Below are 18,696 nucleotides of genomic sequence, written 5' to 3'. Positions count from 1 at the left end.
CACTGAGCCTCAGTTTTCTCAGTCTAAAATGGGTATAATAAGAATACCTACTACATCTGTGTGAGGATTAATGTGTAAACACACGTGAAGTGCTTCAAACAGAGTGGGCATGTGATAAGTGAAGACAGCCATCATCAGCATCCTGAGGAGGAAAAGGAGGATGTCACGTTGCTGGGTGACAAGGATGATTTAGAAGGAAAAGAACTCAAGCAGGCCCTGGGTGCAAATCCTAGCTATGATGCTTACCTGCTGTATGACCTGGGGCAAGTCACTGCCTCTGAACCTCTTTCCTTACCTATAAATATGGTAACAGGACCCACCTCACAGGGTAGCTGTGAGCTACAGAGTATACAGAGCTTCACCCAGGCCACATGTAGTAGGTGGGCAGCTCACTTGCCAGTCTCGTGAATCTATGGCAGTAGGGTAGCACCACCTGCTTGTCCAGGCCACAACTCTAGGTTCCCTCTTGTAGCCGCTGCAGGCCTGCTCCACTGTTGCTCTCGGCCCGGCACCCAGCAGTTAGGAGGGGTACAGGAAGCCAGGCATGAGGAGAGCCTGCCACTGGCAGGGATCAGGCTCATTGGTCCTGGGTCAAGTTGAATCCTCACAGCCATCTCTTGAATAGGTGAGAACTTGGCGACAGGCTCAGAAAGAGCAGATGACTACTCAGGGTTGCTTGGTGAAAGAACGGAGGGCAGAGTCTTCCAGAGTCTAGGCTCTTGTCCACACCATGCTGCAGACCCCACCCTGTCAATGACATTTTGCTCCAACAAACTTAGGTGGGCCGACCTGGAACCTCTTTGGCCTATTCTTTGGCCTATCCATGCTGGCTTGAAATACTTCTGGGCTAGCTTCAGACCCTCTGTGTTTAGCATTAGAACTCTAGGCTAGATCATTTTTAGTCTAGCCTCAGAACTCTGGGATAGCCTGGGGCGTTTTAAGCCTCACCTTAAAGCTCTGGGCTAGCCTGGGCCTCCCTTAAACTACCCTTAAAATCTTCCCCCACCTCAGATCCTTCTTCATCCTGGCTCCAACTCCTACCCATCAGGTTTGTGTCCGATTATGGGCGAAATGGCTTCCAGGCCCTGTGTCAACATCGCCTCATGCAGGCCATGAGCCGAGCCCAACAGCAGGGCTCTGGGGCTGCCCGCACCTTCCCTCTGACCCAACTCGAGTGGATAGCAACCCAGGAAAAGGCTAGCATGGCGCTGGATGTGGGCTGCTTCAATGGTGAGCTGCCTTCTCATACCTTATGCTGCCTTTCCTCCCTCCCTCCTTCACAGAGGAGCAGCTGGAATCACCAGGCCCCAGTATGTCCTGGGGTCAGGAGAAGCCTTGGGAGGTTCTAGAGCTAGAGAGGGGCCTGCTGGATTTGGCCCTGAAGAAGTCTTTGTGTGGGTGTGGGGCTGGACCTGGAATGAGGGAGAGGGGCTAGGGCAGAGAAGATGCAGACTCAGGGTCCTAGATGAGAATGGAAGGCCTAAGCACAAGATGCAGGTGGGGAAGCAGCAGGACTGGACTGAATGCAGATGCCCCAGGCTGAGCTCATCACTTGCTGCCATCCCAGGTGACCAGTTCTCCTGCCCAGTGCACTCCTGGAGCACGGGAGAAGAGGTGGCTGGAGACATTCTGAGGCACAGGTTGGCTCCTGGAATGCCCAGCTCAGCACACCCTTGTGTACCTGGGAAGAAGGGAGGGAGGGGAAGGAGGCCAGATCCTCTGAAGAGCCCCACAGGGTCCACTCTGGTCATGCTTGGGGTCTGGCCCATATCCCAGGGTCTCCACAGATGGTACTTCTTGGCTCTGTCCCTCATTTCTGTCTCTTCACATGCTGTCACCAGGGGGCTGGCAGACGGCTGGCGGGGCTGGACGGTGGCCGTGAAGAATGGAGTCCAGTGGGCAGAGCTTTCAGGCCACGACTATGTGCTGGACCTGGTGTCAGACCTAGAGCTGCTCAAGGACTTCCCACGACAAAAGTCCTACTTCATTGTGGGTGCAGAAGGGCCCATGGCCAGCAAAGGAGGCCCAAGAGCGTAGGTGGCTACCTGGGTCCCCTTGTACAGACGGCCTCTCCCAGCACAATGTTCCCCCTCCCAGCTGCTGGAAGAGGCTGTGTTCTGAACTTAAGCTTCAAGGTTCTCAGGGAGGTGGGGCTCACCAAAGGGTCCTGCCTTCCAAGGAAGAGAGTCACCCAATTCCAGGGTATAGAGGAGAATTGGCGTGAGTTCTGGGTGGGTAGTGGGTCTCTCTGGGGATCAGCTGCTCCATGTTCCCCTTCTCACAGGGTGTTTTGGAACAGCTGGGACTCGGATGAGGATGCACTCACTAAGCCCCAGCCACAGGGGCACGTGCCCAAAGTGGCTGACTCCAGTGGGTACTGCAGCCACAATGAGGACAATACAAATGAGAAGGCTGAGGACCAGAGAGGGACAGCAACCCATCAAGGTCAAGTCAAGCAGCAGTGGCAGCTGTCTCTAGTGGGGAGGGAGCCTGGGGGCTATAGGAGGTGATCAGCAGGAGAACAGAACTTGAGATTTCTTTTTAAATTAGTTTCAGGTATATAGTACATTGGTTAGACATTTATACAGTTTATGAGAACTTGACTTGTGTGTGTCCCCCCACTGCCAGACTCAGACAGCCTTGGAGAGCCCACTGCACCCCACGAGGGACTGGACTGCTACCTGGATAGCCTCTTCAGCTCCGTGCTGTCCTGTGGGGAGATGGTAGGGATGGGTGGGGTGTGTGCAAACAATAGGCACAACACATACACACCAAGTCACACACACCCAAAGGGTGACACAGCCAGGGCCATGGGGTGGCATATCTCATCTGGGTCTCTGCTGGGGGCCAGACAAAGGATGAGGGTATCCTTGCAACTAGAGATATTCCTGGCTGACTCACAGCTAGAGGCCCAGGACCCCCTGACACATACACCTCCTGTGGCAGCCCGCCCCCTCAGGTATTCTTGCTCACTCTGGGAATTCCCAGGAGCCCCTCCATGGCATGATGTTCAGCACTGAGCAGGGCACAGCCTCTCTTTGAGCCTCAGTTTACTCCTCTGTGAAAGGGGCGAAGGGGAGTTGGGAGCTTGCAAGATTGTTGGTGGACTGACAGGAATGCACGTGGACAGAGGCCGGGCATACAGCAGACACTTGACTAGTGGGAGGCCCCTGGGATGGCCCCTGGTGTCAGGTGCCCGTTGCCTTGGAACCTTGGAAGGACAATATTGAGGCGGTCACTCGAGCCACCTGCTGCTCCTAGGACCTGGAGAAGCCAACAGCCATTGCCTACCGCATGAAAGGGGGAGGCCAGCCTGGTGGAGGTAGCAGTAGCAGCACTGAAGACACCCCCAGGAGGCCCCCAGAGCCAAAGCCAAGTCAGTGCCTGCCTTTGGGTTGGTTTCAGGGTTGGGGAAAGCTGGGCCCCCTCTGGTTTTCTGGGCTTCTTCGCATGCTAGAATGGAGGTAGCCATGGGCATGATGGGGGTAAGATGACTGTGCGGGGGGCGGGGACATGATAGGGAATTCCCATTTCCCTCATCTCTTGCACCTTGGGATCTGTGCCCTCTGACCCGACTCCTGTAGTCCCAGGCCTGGACTCCTCCACGTTGGCTCTGCAGCAAGCTTTCATCCATAAACAGGCCGTGCTGCTGGTGAGTGCGAGAGGGGTTATGTGGGAGTCCCCTGAGCATGAGCCTGCCTGGTCACCACCACCATCTCTCTCCAGGCTAGGGAGATGACCCTGCAGGCTATGGCACTCCAGCAGCAACCCCTGAGTCCTGTCCCAAGGCCCTTGCCTCCAGAGGTGAGCTTGGCCTGCCCAAGTGAGTGTTATGCTGCTCCAGGGCATCATTGCACCTTTCTGAGCCAAGACCCCCACAGCCCATCCTGAGCAGACATGGGGTCCCTGAGAGCAGGCTGGTGTGTCCCAGGAAGCCCACCTCACTCACACCCTGCTCTCCGCAGAAACCCCTATCATCAGAGACACAGCCAAAGCTCGTAGGCACTGGACCCCCAGCCAAGCCTGTGCTCCTGCGCTCCACTCCAAAACCCGTGACCCCAGCCCCTCTGGCCAAGGCCTCAAGGCCCCCCACCAAGCCCGTGGCTATCTCCATTCTAGCTCAGGACCAGGCTTCTCCAGAAACCAGTGAGTGTTATACCCCACCTTTGTGTGTGTGGGGGGCTTCCCAGTATGGGACTGGGAGCGTAGTGTCACCCTGTCTCCCACCCTCACCCCTTGCCACAGCTTCAACCTGCCCAGAGCTGGTTCGGTACTCAACACTTAACTCGGAGCACTTCCCACAGCCAACACAGCAGATCAAGAATATCGTCAGGCAGTATCAGCAGCCGCCACGGTGAGGCTGGTCTGAGGCCCTCAGGTCAGCTCTGCTCCAATCCCAGCTTTCCAACCTCCAGACAAGTGGTCTCCTTACCATCTCTGAGTGCCCAGTGACATTCAGAGAATGAGTCTATTTATGCAGACGGTCTACATGAGCCCTTCAGGCAGAGGGAATCCCATACTGCTCTCTAGGTTGTGCTGTGTGGTCTCAGGCCAGTTTCTGATCCTCTCTGGGTTCTCATTTATAATGATATGGGGTGGAGGAAGAGGTTCCCTATTGTAGGAATTTGTGGCTGGGAAGAGGAGACTCAGTGTCCAACTCACCAGGAAGAACGGCGGTAGGGTGTTCGTGAAGCGGCCAGACCCCCATGAGGAGGCTCTGATGATCCTGAAGGGGCAGATGAGCCATGCAGTAGCAGCACCAGGCACCCAGGTGAGAGGCAAGGTAAAGCTGGGCCCAGACAAAATGGAAGACAAATTGGGGCCTACAGGGGAGCCTCAGAAACCAGCCGTACCTATAAACATGGTCCTGATGCTGCCCCCATCCAGGAGACCCACCTGTTGCCCCCTGAGCACTCTTTTTTTTGGGGGGGGGACAGGTGCCCAGAGAGGCCGTGGCCCTGGTGAAGCCAGTGACCAGTGCACCGAGGCCATCCATGGGGCCTAGTTCAGGTGAGGGGCCAGGAGAGAGGGAGGGAGTGGCAAGGGAGCATGCATCCGAAGTGTATGAGTAAGTCTGTGTGAGCACAGATGAGTCTTGGTCTGCATGTCAGTGGCATGTGTATGTCCATGTCCTGAGCCTGTATGGACCTGCTGTGTGGACTTTTGTGTCATTACATCAGCACTTAAATAACACTAATTTTAGGTCAAGCTGGCCTTGCTAAATCTTCACTAAAGCCCTTTGACACAGTACTATTTGTAACTACAGATGTTAGTTACAGATGAGGAAACAGAGGCACAGAGAGGTTAAATGACTTACCCGAGATCACACAATTCAAAAGTGTCAAACCAGGGATCTAAATCCAGACCTCCTGATATTACAATAGGAGACCTAATCTCTACATCCTTTGCCTCATGCCAGCCACAGCAATCTTAAGAGATATAAATCAGTTTACATCATGTCCCTGGTAAAAATGCTCCAGTAGATCCCAGGATAAAATCCCCACTCCTCACCATGGCCTTCGAGTCCCTGTGTTATCTGCCCACCTCCCCAACCTTGTCTCCTACTTTCCCCTTGGCACATTCTGTTCCTCAGTGTTCCTGAAACACACCAAGCCCACTCCTGCCTCAGGGCCTTTGCACTTGCTTTTCCCTCTGCCTAGAATGCTCTTCTCTAAAGATCTTTGCATGTCTGGCCCCTTCTTATCATTCAGGTCTCAAATTCTGCCTCTTTAGAGAGGTCTGACAAACCACCTGGACTGAAGGACCCTTACAGACCAACCCCCCAGATTCTTTCCTAAATCACCCAGTTTTTCTTCTATCCCATAGCTCCTAGCACTAAGAGCTTTCTTATTTTCTAGTTGTCTGTTCCACACACACCTGCCAGAAGACTCTGAACTCAAGGCAGGTGCCTTATCTATCCTGTTCATGATGGAATCCTCAGCCCTTAGCACAGAACTGCATACACTAGGTGCTCTGTGTATGTGTCATATGAGGAGTTGAGCTGTATTAGTGTTCATATGTGCACATGATCAGATATGTCTGTGGCTAAGAGTATGGGAGACCACTCTGCCCCAGCCCCTTCCCCAATATAAGGTTGCCCCGAGTCCCCTCCCCAACTGGCCCTGTCTCCCCCGACTCATGCCTCCCCAACTCTCTCTGTGCTTTCCAGTGGTACCTTCAAGGTCGCTGGAGCCTGTGGAGGAACCCGTGCAGACACGGCTACATCGGCTCCTCAACCCTAAATTCTATGGCTACCAAGACGCCCCCTGGAGGATCTTCCTACGCAAAGAGGTACCTGTAGCCAGAGGAGAAGCTGAATGGAGGCTGAGTTGCCCACTGGATCAGATCAGGGGGTTGGGGCCAGGAGAACAGGGTCAGGGCAAAGCTGAGCTAGAGGACCACTGGCTGATATAGAGCGAGCAGGTCTGTATCCAGGGGGTGGGGCCGGGTGTGAAGCAAGGTGAGGGGGCCTTGGGAAGGTCCTCATTGAAGCCCTGCCCCCACAGGTGTTTTACCCAAAGGACAGCTACAGCCACCCTGTGCAACTAGACCTCCTGTTTCGGCAGGTGATGTCCTCTCTTGCCTTTCTGCCTCAGTGTACTCAGCAGGGAAATGGGCACATAGATTAGCTGTCTGCAAACTCAGCTTCTGCACTGTTGGAGTTGGGTCCTTGACCATGGTAAGGATGGGAAGTTGTTCTACTGCATCCCCCACTACCATGGACAGGGTCAGCGAGCCCACAATCCCATCTAACCAGACTAAGTTTATCTGAGTTCAATAGGGCCCAGAGGTCAAATCCAAGTCCTACTGTATAGATTAGGAAATTAAGGCCTGGGATGGGCAGTATGGATTGTGGAGGTGAGAAGAAAGGAGAAAGTCCTTTTAAGTGGGATCTGTTTACCCGGGATGACTCACTGCTGTATACGTGGGACACCCTCCACATTCCCACTCATCCTAGAACAGTCCAGCCTGGGCTCTTGGTTGGGGTGCCCCAGGGACTGCCCACATCACAGTTTGTTCCCACAGATCCTGCATGACACCTTCTCTGAGGCCTGCCTGCGGATCTCCAAGGATGAGAGGCTCAAGATGAAGGCCTTATTTGGTATCACAGAGGGAAAGAAGGGAAGGGAAGAGCCTAGCCCCACTTGCCTCCCAGATACCCATCCTTGCTCTGCTGCTGGTCTCTCCTATGACCAGGCAACAAGTTTGAGGTCAGCTCTGCCTAACAGGCTGGGTGGCCCCAGCCATCCATCTGTCTCTGGATATCAGTTTCCCAGTCTGGACACTGAGAAGACAATGGTCCCATACCTTTTTGCTGAGTGTCAGCTTCCTTCCCTGCAACGTGGGCCAGCATGGGAGCAGGGAGAGTGCCCTGACCCAACTTGGTGTTCCCTTAGCCCAGAACCAGCTGGACATGCAGCAGCCCCTGGTGACAGAGAGCGTGAAGCGGGCCGTGGTCAGCACCGCACGTGACAGCTGGGAAGTCTACTTCTCCCGCCTCTTCCCTGCCACGGTTGGAGCCTCTGCCACCCCACCCCCACCCAGGGGCTTTAGGTGCCCTTATCCCCTTATCCTCTCACGTGCCCTTATCCCCTCCCCAGGGCAGCGTGGGCACTGGCGTGCAGATCCTAGCTGTGTCCCATACAGGCATCAAACTCCTACAGATGATCAGGGGCAGTCGGGAGGCTGACAGGCAGCTGCGGGTCCTGCGCACATATAGGTAACCAGCAGGCGGGTGAGAATGGGGCTAGCCGAACACTGGGGCACTGACTGGCATAGCATTTCCTCACCAACTCTTTCCACATCCAGTTACTGAGCATCTGCAGTGTGCTAAGCTCTATATCATACCATTTAATCCAGCCCATTTTCAGGACAGGGAAATAGGCTCAGGGAGAAAGGGTCCTTGTCTCAGGTCACACTGAGGAAGTAGATGAGCTAGGAACTCACTCCGCCATCCTGCCACCCAGACCACACCCCAGCCCTGTCCTCACAGAGCTCACTGTGCAGTGGAGCAACTGTGTTGTCAACAACCAAATTTTGATGCAGCCCAGAAGGGAAAGGGTGCTCCAGTGTGAGACTTTACTGAGTCCTACGGCTCCTGCCTGCAAGCAGCCCCTTTTGTCCTTTATAGCACAGGACAGGAATAGAGCCTCGCTCACCCGTTGGGTGAAAGCTCCTTGCTTTGAAAGATGGAGAGAATTTGGTCAATGAATGAAAAATAGATTTCTGTGGGCAAACTCAGGAGATTAGATCAAAAGGCAAGTAAATAAGTAAATAAATAAATAGCAGAAGGTAGGGAGGATCTGGAATATTGGTGCAAAGGGAATTGGGCAATGAGATGGAGCCACATTGGGATCAGGGAAGGGAGGCTGGGGTAGTTCCTTGGGTCCCAGGAGGCTGATATAATGGGGCTGAGGTGGGCATGGGCTTCAGTAATGGGACAGGGCAGGGGCAGAAGGAACAGGATGAGTCGGGTAGAGGGTATCCTTCTGGTCATGGGGTCCTGCCCTCATTCCACTGTCCCATCCTCCAGCTTTGCAGATATCCTATTTGTGACTATCCCCTCCCAGAACATGCTGGAATTCAACTTAGCCAGTGAGAAGGTCATCCTCTTCTCAGCCCGAGCTCATCAGGTCAAGACCCTGGTGGACGACTTCATCCTAGAGCTGAAGAAGGTCAGGGTCCTCCTACAGATGGCCTCCCACCAGCGGCCAAGTGCCCAAGAATAGGGCTCTCCTACCCGATACATATCAGTCACGCCTGCCTGGGAAGTATGAATGTGTGTTTGCATGTCAATGGCTGTGTCCATAGACTTTTGTAGGCCTTCAGGCCTTTACGTGGGTTCTGCCTTCCACCTAGGATGCCTTTTTGCCTTTTGCCTGTTCTTTCAAAAACCTTTACTTTTACCCTCAGCAGGAGTGTCATAGCACCTCCTCTGAGCTCCACAGCAATTGCATTCCTCACCCTCCTGCAGTGACTGTACTGCCTACCACTGCTCACTGCAATTGCAGTGTCCAACCCCTACCTTCCCTCCAGACTGGCAGCCCCCAGGCCAAGAGCTTTGCACCCTCCTGAAGGTTAGTACAGCCAGCTTTGCCCAGTACTCTTTCCTGTTCTGTAGCTCAGTTCCCCGGCTTCTGGCCTCAGTGGGGAAGCTTTAGTGAGAGATGGAAGGGGTAAGGTATATGTATGTGCTCTAACATCCATCCGTGTTCATCAGACACAGGCCTCTAGCCCTCTGCAAAGCCATACCTTCTACCTGGAATGTCCCATCCTCTTTCACCTAGAAAATGTTCCCTAATGAATGGGAGAAATGCCTGTGGATGTAAGGGACAGAGAAGTGGCCCCAGGCCTCTGGAAGGAGGAGGATGGGACTGTGGCCCCTCACTCTGCCCCTGGCTAACTCAGGACTCAGACTATGTGGTTGCTGTGAGGAACTTCCTGCCTGAAGACCCGTCACTGCTGGCCTTCCACAAGGGTGACATCATCCACCTGCAGCCCCTGGAGCCACCTCGAATGGGTCAGTGCCTTGAGGTAGAGTGGGTACAGGAGGGGGAGGCTGGGCATGGGGGCCTCCCTGGCAGATGCTGACACAAGCCTGGACCACAGGCTACAGTGCTGGCTGTGTTGTCCGCAAGAAGGTCGTGTACTTGGAGGAGCTGCGACGTAGAGGTCCAGACTTTGGTGAGTACCCCAGGATCCCTCCTCCAGCCTCCAATGCTTAAAAACCTGGAAACCCCAAACAGAGCTCACCCTTGTTTCATATACTTATACTGCAAATGCACAATGGGGGTTTCTCAGTGCCCCAAAGGGATCTGGCCTGCTCCTAAGGTGACTCTTGGGGGCCATCCAGCCCAGTCCTCTGACTGCTTTATCTGGCTAAGTGTTTCTGGGCATTAGTGTTTCTATGTTTGTGCCCCAGTCTTTCTGTGTGTCACAAATGCTGCTCCACCTCCCACTGAGAGAATGCCACTCCTTCCTGGAGCCTCTAGTTTCTTCATCTGTAAGTAGGCTCCCAGACATGTCTCAACCTAGGGAGGGGCCAAGCTACTCGAATATTCCTAGTTTCAAGAGAAGACCCTCAGATTTGCCTCAGACCTCTTCCCTGCCCTAGGTTGGAGGTTCGGGACCATGCACGGACGTGTGGGATGCTTCCCTTCCGAGCTGGTGCAGCCCGCAGCTGCCCCTGACTTCCTGCAGCTGCCTGTGGAGCCAGGCCGAGGTCGAGCGGCCGCGGTGGCTGCCGCTGTGGCCTCCTCCGCTGCTGCGAGGGAGGTGGGCCGCAGGAGGGAGGTGAGACTGGTGGGGTCAAGTCAATGGGGTGGAGTCAGCAAGGGAGTCAGCCTGACTGTAGAGGTGGTTGGGAGCAAGGTCAGCCTAGGGTGTGACTAGTCCTGGGATAGGGCAAACACGGTAGGACTCGCCAGAGGTGTGACCTATGGGATGTGTCTAGAGGTTAGGGGAGTGGCCAAATGGGGTAGAGAAGAGTGGAGTCAGCTGAAGGGTTGTTGACTAGATCGATGGGACAGGAGCAGCCCAGAAATGGGGCAGGGCCAAGCAAGTGGGGTGGGGTCAGGTATGTGAAGTGGTGCTAACTAGCTGGGGAGTGAGGTAAAACGAACTAGTAAGGGGCAAGGTCAGCCCTACAAGGCAGCTGGGTAGGTCAACACCTGGGGATGGACCCAGTGGTGGGCGTGGCAAAGAGGGGCAGGAGATGGGATCAGCTGGGCCTGTAGGGTGTGACCAGGCTGAGAGGTTAAGCTAACTGAAGATGGGATGTGGGTGGGGGACAGGGGTGGGAGGAGAGTCAACCTGAAACAGTCTGAGCTCAGTCAGCCTGGGGTTGCCTTGAGTCAGCTTTAATGGAAGTGGGGTGTGGCGGGGTGTGCTAGACAGGCCCTCCTAGCTCCTGCCTTCCTGCAGGGTCTCCCAGTCAGGACTGGCTCAGCTGACCGTGGGGAGGATGACCAGACTCTCCCACCATACACAATGCTCGAGTTTGCCCAGAAGTATTTCCGAGACCCTCAGAGGAGACCCCAGTGAGTGGTGGCCCCACCCTGAGGAGGGTCCTTCTGGGGTTTCTTGCAGCGGTCCAAGCCGAAGGCCCCACTTCGGGTGGGGGGATGAGAAACCCACCTGCAGCCTCAGCTTCTGAAAACCTTCCTTCCTGGTGGACTGACATTGGGTCCAGAATATTCCTGTGTGGGAAAAGGATGTAGTCACAGGCTGAGAGGCAAGACTGGTCAGGAGCATGTACTTCCTGTTGCAGGGATGGCCTCAGGCTGAAATCAAAGGAGGGCCGGGAGTCCAGAACCTTGGAGGACATGCTTTGCTTCACCAAGGTGCCCAGCCCCAGGCCTCAGTTTCCCCATCTGTAAAATGGTGATGATGCAGGAGCCCTCTCTCAGGTCCCCTCTCTCAGGCCCCAGGAGCAAGCAGCCTTTTCCTCAGAGGGCCCCCAGTTCTCAGCACCCTGAGGGTCTGCTTCCTTCCAAGGGTGACATCTGTCTGCAGTGTCTGCCTGGCTCCCATTTCATGAATTAGACTCTCCTGTCATGAGGCAGGATGTACCATGTGGCCCTCCTCTGCTCTGTTCTGATATGTCCCTCCCTAATCATGACACAACCCCTCCCTCCCTTTACAGATCCCACTCCACGAATCCCTCATCGAGCTCAGCGATAGCAGCCTCAACAAGATGGCCACTGACATGTTCCTAGGTGTGGGGGCGGGCCCTGGGCCGAGTGGGATCCAGCACTGTGTGACCTCTGCTCATCACCACTTCTCTGGTTCTCAGATATTTCCCCTCCCCCAACTCAGACATGGGCCCCTTTAAGATAAAGGAAGTCCTCAGCTGCCCTTGGCCACAGCCTTTCAGGGAAGGGCCCAGCCCTGGGGTCTCCTGAGGTGGGTGGGCAGCAGGGATCTGGTGGCCTAAGTGGGGTAGGTGTTTTCTACAGCTGTGATGCGGTTCATGGGGGATGCCCCGCTGAAGGGCCAGAGTGAACTGGATGTGCTTTGCACCCTCCTGAAGGTCAGTCCAGCAGACTTTGCCAGATGTTCTTTCCTGCTCTGTGGCTCAGTTTCCCCATCTGCCAACCACAGTTGCAGGCCTTTGGGGTGGGCAGCTTCTTGTGTGGCCCAAAGAGAAGTGTATCCCACTGGTGGGGGGGGACTGAGGAAAGGCCATCAGGCCTATCTCCAAGTGCCCACTCTATTCTTATGTCCCTGGTACGTGGCATGTGACCTGGCATGCCCTCTTACAGCTGTGTGAGGACCATGAGATCATGCAGGATGAGTGTTACTGCCAAGTTGTGAAGCAAATCACAGGCAACACCAGCACCAAGCAGTGAGTAAGCTGGGCCTTTAGCTCTGTCTTCCCCTCCTCCATTGTGTCCATGTCCAGGAGGGGCAGCTCAGCCTCCCACTTGCCAGGGCTGTCCGTTCCTGGATTCTCTCCTCAGGCCTCTTCCTCACTCAATAGATAGAGCGCATGTATTTGAAATTGCTTCTAGGACAAACCATTCCTGTTCTTGGAGTTTCAGTTTCGTCATTTGTAAAATAGCAGTGATAATGTGTGAGTGATTCTTGGTGGCAAGTGACAGAAACCTAATTCAAGTTGGTTTAACAAAAGAGGATTCAGGTAACTGGAAAGTACAACATATGACTTCAGGCATAGCTAGATCCAGGTGTCATCAGGAAACAAGCTTTCTCTATATCCTGGCCCTGCTTTACTTTGTGTTAATACCATTCCCAAGCAACATTTCCCATAGACTGACAAGATGGTACTCAGGGGAGACATTTCCCAGCTCAGCAATCCCACGGAAAGCAAGATTGACCAATATTTGCAGCGAAAATTCCCAAATCCGATCTTATCAGCCTGAGTTGGTCACATGCCCATCCCCAAAACAACTGCAATAGCTAAAGGATACAGAGATGTGATTGGCTAGACCTGGGTCACATTCCTGTCCCTAAACCATCACCATAGCCAAAGGGAGGGTGAATTCTAATTAGCCAGGTGTGACTAATTAGAGTTCTCCACACCACACAGATGTAGGGAAGGGTGGGTGGTTTTCCAAAGGAAGACCAAGTGCTGTCCCCAGACACTAGAGGTCCCCACAAATGAAATTCTCACACCAGGTCAGTGTGAAGGTGAATTACTGCGTGTCGTATAGGAGCAGCACACAGCAGGTGCCCAAAGTGTGTGCTGCTCTCATTACCACAGGGCCCAAGGACCTGTTCCCATCTCCTCCACTTCCACCACATGCTCTCCACCCCCCTGGGAATTTTAGAACCACCGTGCACATCCTCTTGCCCCCCAAACTCTACCCCAGGCCTTACCTGACATCTCTGCACAGCCCTAGAAGGTTCCCCCTTGTCTTCCTTCAAGGACCTTCACACAGAAGTCTCTCCAAAGAGATTCTACCCAGGGAAAGCTTGTTTCTTCATGCATTTTGGGATCCTCATTCCCTTTCTTCTCTGCCTCCCACCCTGACTTCCCAAGCAGAATATACCTTCTGCATGGCTTTGGGGCCACCTGCCCTGCTCTTCAGGCAGGGAGGAATATCCTCAGAACACAGGAGCTTCCTGAGAACCAGAGACCTCCAGCCCCATCCCGGGAGACTCCTGGAATGGCACTCTAGTGCTGTGGCCACCTGTCATGTGGTCCTATGTGTGTTTCCTCACAGGGACAGCTGCCAGAGAGGCTGGAGGCTGCTGTACATTGTGGCTGCCTACCACAGCTGCTCTGAGGTCCTTCAGCCGTATCTTGTTCGTTTCCTCCAAGATGTGAGCCGGACCCCAGGCCTGCCCTTCCAAGGTGAGGGGCCAGAAAGTGGGGACCCGGGGCCAAGGGCCTGTATGCATGGGCAGCCAGCAGGAGAGTAAACCCAGAGAGCCTAACCCTTCACAGGTGCCTGGGCAATTTTTTCTAGAATTAATTCACTCCCCAAACATTTGTGGAGGTCCCACAGGGGCTGATGCGATGGGTTGTCTGATCCAATGAGGAGGGTGGCATGTCAGGGAAAGCCTTCCAGAGGAGTTGTTGTTCTGGGTAGTGAGCACATGGGAGGGATTTCTAGGTGGGTTGAGTGGCAGGAGCAAAGGTCTAGAGGTGGAAAAATGTGGCATGTGGAGGAAGAGGAAAAGGAGGTAGCAAAGCCTGGGTTACTGGAGTGGGGCCCTGCTTCTCTGGTCTTGGGAATCAACAAGGGTCTTAAGTGGGTCCAAGTGGAGGCAGGCCCAAAGCTGGTGTCAGGGTCTCGGCCTTTCTCCCCTTGGAGTATAAAGGAAAGGAGCTGTGCTTCAGCCTCCCCTCCAGCCTTGTTTCCATAGCAACTCCTGGGTCCCGCTAAGAAAGAGGCCAGGGCTCCTGTGGTCAACACAGCAGCCAGCCATAAAAGAGACAGGAAACCTCTTTCTCTCTGCCTCTGAATCCTCCTCTTTGATTTGGTTAACAGATATTCGCAGGCTTAGAGGTGAATAGGCCCAGCTCTAGGGAAGGGCTCCCAGAGTCATGAAGGTGGCTGAATGTGCCCTACAACTCTGGATTTGACCCCTCCCCAGAGCAGGGCGAGGGTACTGCTTAACAAGAGAAATGGAGAAGCAGATGGTGGCGTCTTCTGTACTGGGACTCTGGGTGAGGGAGGTAGGTTGATAAGGGAGTCCTAGCTGGCAGGGGCATACCTGCATCACCATAGTCACACAGCCTATTAGGGGCAACCCCCACCCCCCCAGTCAACTGCTCAAGGTGACAGCTATTTCCAGGCCTCATCGGTAGCCAAGGGGACTGTTTACTAGACAAAATGCCTTAACCACATGGGATGTGGGCAAATCACTGCTCCTCTCTGAACTGTTTCCTCAACTATCAAATTGGAGCATAAAAGCCTGTCCCACAGGTTGTGGAGAGAACCCAGTGGGCTTGTGGCTGGTGGCCAGAAGAGCCCCTTTCTCTTACTGGTCACTCTGAGCAAGACCTTGACTCTGTCTCTGTAGGGATTGCCAAAGCCTGTGAGCAGAACCTGCAGAAAACCTTGCGCTTTGGCGGCCGTCTGGAGTTCCCCAGCAGTGTGGAGCTTCGGGCCATGTTGGTGAGTGTGCAGTGGAAGTGGGGGTCAGGATAAGTGTGAGACTTTAGCCCTACCCAGAGACCCCATCGTGCGCTTGGATATATGCAGATGAGCCCTGTGAGGTTCAGATGCACAAGTGTTCCTCCATGTGCCTGCCCAGAATCTCTTGGCTTGGGAATTCCCACGGCAGGGGCTAATGGCTGGCTGAAATCCCAGGACCCAGCCTCTCCTGTCTCCTCACCCTTCTTTGTCCCAGGCGGGCCGCAGTTCCAAGAGGCAGCTCTTTCTTCTCCCTGGAGGCCTCGAACGCCACCTCAAAATCAAAACATGCACTGTAAGTGAGGGACTGTCTCTAGCAGGCAGCCGCTGGAGGGACAGGGACACCCCAGTCTCCAGAGTGGGCCCCCAAGGGTACTGAGCCCCTCCCAGGTGCTTACACAGCCCCAAAAGGCAGGAATTATGTTTCAGAAGAATAGACTGAGCCTTAGAGGGGTGAATCTTCCAGCTCAGGATTGTATGCAAATAGTGAGCCTCTCAGACTCCAAAAGCTGTGCTCCTTGCCTGTGTGAGGCTGATTCTCAGAGACCTTAGAGGATCCTCATCTCTCTGCAGAGGGCCTAAGGAACTCTGCGTTTGGCCTCCTGGGGCCTGGGCAGGCTGGGAGGACAGAGCCATCTTATCATGGAGGTAAGCCTCACTCTTACCTCTGCCCAGGTGGCCCTGGATGTGGTGGAGGAGATTTGTGCTGAGATGGCTCTGACACGCCCTGAGGCCTTCAATGAATATGTCATCTTCATTGTCACCAACCAAGGTAAGTGGCCAGGAGGGCTGAGCATGCTGGGCTTATGCCTACCACTTAGCCTGTAGGGTCCAGGTCAGATGCCACTTCCTACTTCCGGAAGCCCCTTGACTCCCATGTGGAAGGACCTCTCTGTGCACCAAGCATCCCTCAGCCCTTTGTCTCTCTCTGCTCTGTTGTGTATAAGTTTGTCTTGCTTATCAGACTGGGAGTTCATGGAGGACAGGGCCTTCTGTCCGATTCCTCCTTTTGCCTCTCCTTCTGCCCCCTACCCTCAAGGAGCTTCCATCCTAGAAAGGTTTCCTTTAATAGGCCCCAACTCCTGGAACCCACAAATGCAAGCATTTTTCTTGCCACTTATGCCTTAATATTGGCCATAAGAGCCCCATTTCTTAGTTTCACCAGGCCCTTCTCTTGTAGCCCAAAGCCCCTTCCACCTGCTGTCCACCTACTCCAGACCATGACCTATGACCACCTGGTTGACTCTATCTACTTTCAACCAGCTCTGCCCACGCTGCCTCATCCCTGAACCATGTGTCTATCCTCAGGCCTCCTTGCCCTGAGTCCAGAAATGGGGGAAGGGGAAGGTGGTAATGAAATGGTCCTAATAACTGACATTTATGGAGCAAATACTATGTCCCACGCACAGTTCAAAGCATTTAATTCTATCAAATCCTTTCACCCCCCCCCCACGATAACCCTATGAAATGGAGACTGTTATCATCCCCATTTACAGATGGGGAAACTGAGGCCCACAGAAGCTGTAGTAGTTTCCTATTGCTACTGTAACAAACCACCACATATTTAGGGGCTTAAAACAACACTTGTTTCTTATCTTACGGTTCTGAAGATCAGAAATCCTGAAATCAGAGTGTCATGGGGGTTGGTTCCTTCTGGAGCCTCTAGAGGATGAATTGTTTTCTTGCCTTTTCCAGCTCGTAGAGGCTGCCCAAATTTCTTGGCTCATAGCCCTTCTGCCGTCTTCAAAGCCAGCAGTGTAGCATCTTAATATCTTCCTTCCTCCCTGGCCCCCTCTTTCTCTCTCTCCCTCATCCTTCTTATAAGGACCCTTGAAATTACATTGCGTCCACTTAGAACCCAGGACAATTTCTTCATCCTAAGACTCCTAATTTAATCACATTTACGAAGTCCCTTTTGCCATGAAGGCAACATATTCACAGGTTCTAGGGATTAGGGCATGGGCATCTTTGGGGAAGGGCCATTATTCAGCCTTCTATAGAAGTTAAGAGACTTACCCAAAGTCACACAGTTGGAATTTAAACCCAGGCAGTCTGGCCTTAAGAGTCTGGACTTTATCATCATGCCATACCCTGCTCTTTGGTAAATTTTACTGAAGGCGTGGAACAGGGAGCAGAAATGTCTGTGTAGGAAATGAAAACTTAAGTCTCTCCTACAGTCTCAGACCCATTCAGTGCCAGACCCAAGTCCTCCCCAGCCCCCATCTAGGAGCCCAGCAGAGGGTCTCTCCTGAAGGAGTTCTATGACAAGGCACCCATTGAGTTTCATGATCTGAGGCCTGTTGTGCTTTTCCTTGTCCTTAGCCTCCTATGGAAAGGGACTAGGCTTTCAATGAGCATAACCTGAGACACTTTCCTAGACATAGGGGGCTGTAGCTTTGAATTGGAGGTATTCCCATCTCTGGTCATCAATGTTCCACAAATGCAGGGCACTATATTTCATAACATGCTCTCCTGTACTGAGGGTGCTGTGTCTCAAAGGCAGCAGGGGGCTTGCCAGAGGTGATGCTTCACCTGGGTAGCAGTTTGGGATCTGCACATGTGCTCTGCAAAGGCACACACATGTGCACACATGTACCCCCACTCAGCTGCCCCTGGCTCTCTGCAGGCCAGCACGTGTGCCCTCTCAGCCGCTGCACCTACATCCTGGATGTGGCCTCAGAGATGGAGCAGGTGGAAGGTGGCTACATGCTCTGGTTCCGGCGCGTGCTTTGGGATCAGCCGCTCAAGTTTGAGAATGAGCTATACGTGACCATGCACTACAACCAGGTCAGCACGTGTGGGCCACTCTGATGCTCTGGAAACTCCCAGGTTCCCCTAGGCATCTAAGGTCAGACTAGCCTTGGCATTTGACGCCTTCATGATTCGGCCCTGCTGACGTTTCTAGGCCTGGTGCCTCTGCTTCTTTGTGTGGTCTCCTTGAAGCACTTAAACGATGTCACTCTCACTGACTAAATCTCAGACCTTTGCAGGTGCTGTCATTCCGCCTGGCCTGCCCTTCCTGCATCTACACTTTTCTAAGTCCTCCCCAACAAGCCTGTCACAAACAGCACCTCCTCTATGAGGGCACTCTGAATTCACCTCTCCTCCTGATTTCCTCCTGCCACTTGGCCTGTTCCTCACTCAAAGGCCTAAGCAGGCTTTGGCTGGCATTGTTATTTTTATCTTTGTGTTATTCCCCTTTGCTACTTGGTCCTCTAAGTCAGGATTCTGGGTTTTGCAAAATCTGGTTCTCCCCTCCTGTGCTAACATTTGTGTAAGTGCTTAGACAGAGAGTGCGTGTTTTTGTGGACATGCCAAAGCTTCAGCAATTCCAAGTACAAAATACAGTCACTTGGCTTTTGTGGCCACATGGTGTCACTGTTGCCTACTATCCCTAGCAGTCCAGTATAGTGCTGGTCAAGATAAGGCCTGTAGGCCGGCAGTCTAGCTTGGGAACTTGTTAAAATGCAAATCCTCAAGTCTTGCCCCAGATCTAGTGAATCAGAATCTGGTGGTGAAGCCCTTGCATCTGTTTTAGTGACTCTAGCATGTGCCGTTTTCAGTAACCCCAGTCCAACAGACATTCCCACAC

At 53.6% G+C, this 18,696-nt stretch overlaps 1 protein-coding gene across 1 annotated transcript in view; it reads left to right on the top strand.

Moving 5' to 3' along the window:
- The window catches only part of MYO15A (myosin XVA), a 52,245-nt gene that overhangs the window by 25,610 nt on the left and 7,939 nt on the right, over nucleotides 1-18,696 (top strand). Inside the window, 31 exon segments of the mRNA XM_025044396.1 lie at nucleotides 1,049-1,230; nucleotides 1,568-1,640; nucleotides 1,842-2,033; nucleotides 2,285-2,445; nucleotides 2,629-2,723; nucleotides 3,262-3,376; nucleotides 3,585-3,652; nucleotides 3,727-3,804; nucleotides 3,966-4,146; nucleotides 4,246-4,378; nucleotides 4,666-4,771; nucleotides 4,938-5,010; nucleotides 6,170-6,291; nucleotides 6,507-6,566; nucleotides 7,027-7,102; nucleotides 7,398-7,513; nucleotides 7,602-7,720; nucleotides 8,534-8,675; nucleotides 9,409-9,520; nucleotides 9,610-9,684; nucleotides 10,115-10,293; nucleotides 10,924-11,039; nucleotides 11,270-11,342; nucleotides 11,645-11,717; nucleotides 11,958-12,031; nucleotides 12,264-12,346; nucleotides 13,686-13,816; nucleotides 14,992-15,086; nucleotides 15,322-15,399; nucleotides 15,780-15,876; nucleotides 17,731-17,891. Of these exon segments, the coding sequence (XP_024900164.1) occupies nucleotides 1,049-1,230; nucleotides 1,568-1,640; nucleotides 1,842-2,033; nucleotides 2,285-2,445; nucleotides 2,629-2,723; nucleotides 3,262-3,376; nucleotides 3,585-3,652; nucleotides 3,727-3,804; nucleotides 3,966-4,146; nucleotides 4,246-4,378; nucleotides 4,666-4,771; nucleotides 4,938-5,010; nucleotides 6,170-6,291; nucleotides 6,507-6,566; nucleotides 7,027-7,102; nucleotides 7,398-7,513; nucleotides 7,602-7,720; nucleotides 8,534-8,675; nucleotides 9,409-9,520; nucleotides 9,610-9,684; nucleotides 10,115-10,293; nucleotides 10,924-11,039; nucleotides 11,270-11,342; nucleotides 11,645-11,717; nucleotides 11,958-12,031; nucleotides 12,264-12,346; nucleotides 13,686-13,816; nucleotides 14,992-15,086; nucleotides 15,322-15,399; nucleotides 15,780-15,876; nucleotides 17,731-17,891 (3,439 nt within the window).

Source organism: Pteropus alecto, unplaced genomic scaffold, assembly GCF_000325575.1.
Source record: "Pteropus alecto unplaced genomic scaffold, ASM32557v1 scaffold52, whole genome shotgun sequence".
Lineage (NCBI taxonomy): Eukaryota > Metazoa > Chordata > Mammalia > Chiroptera > Pteropodidae > Pteropus > Pteropus alecto.
This window is presented reverse-complemented; position numbering and strand designations above follow the sequence as displayed.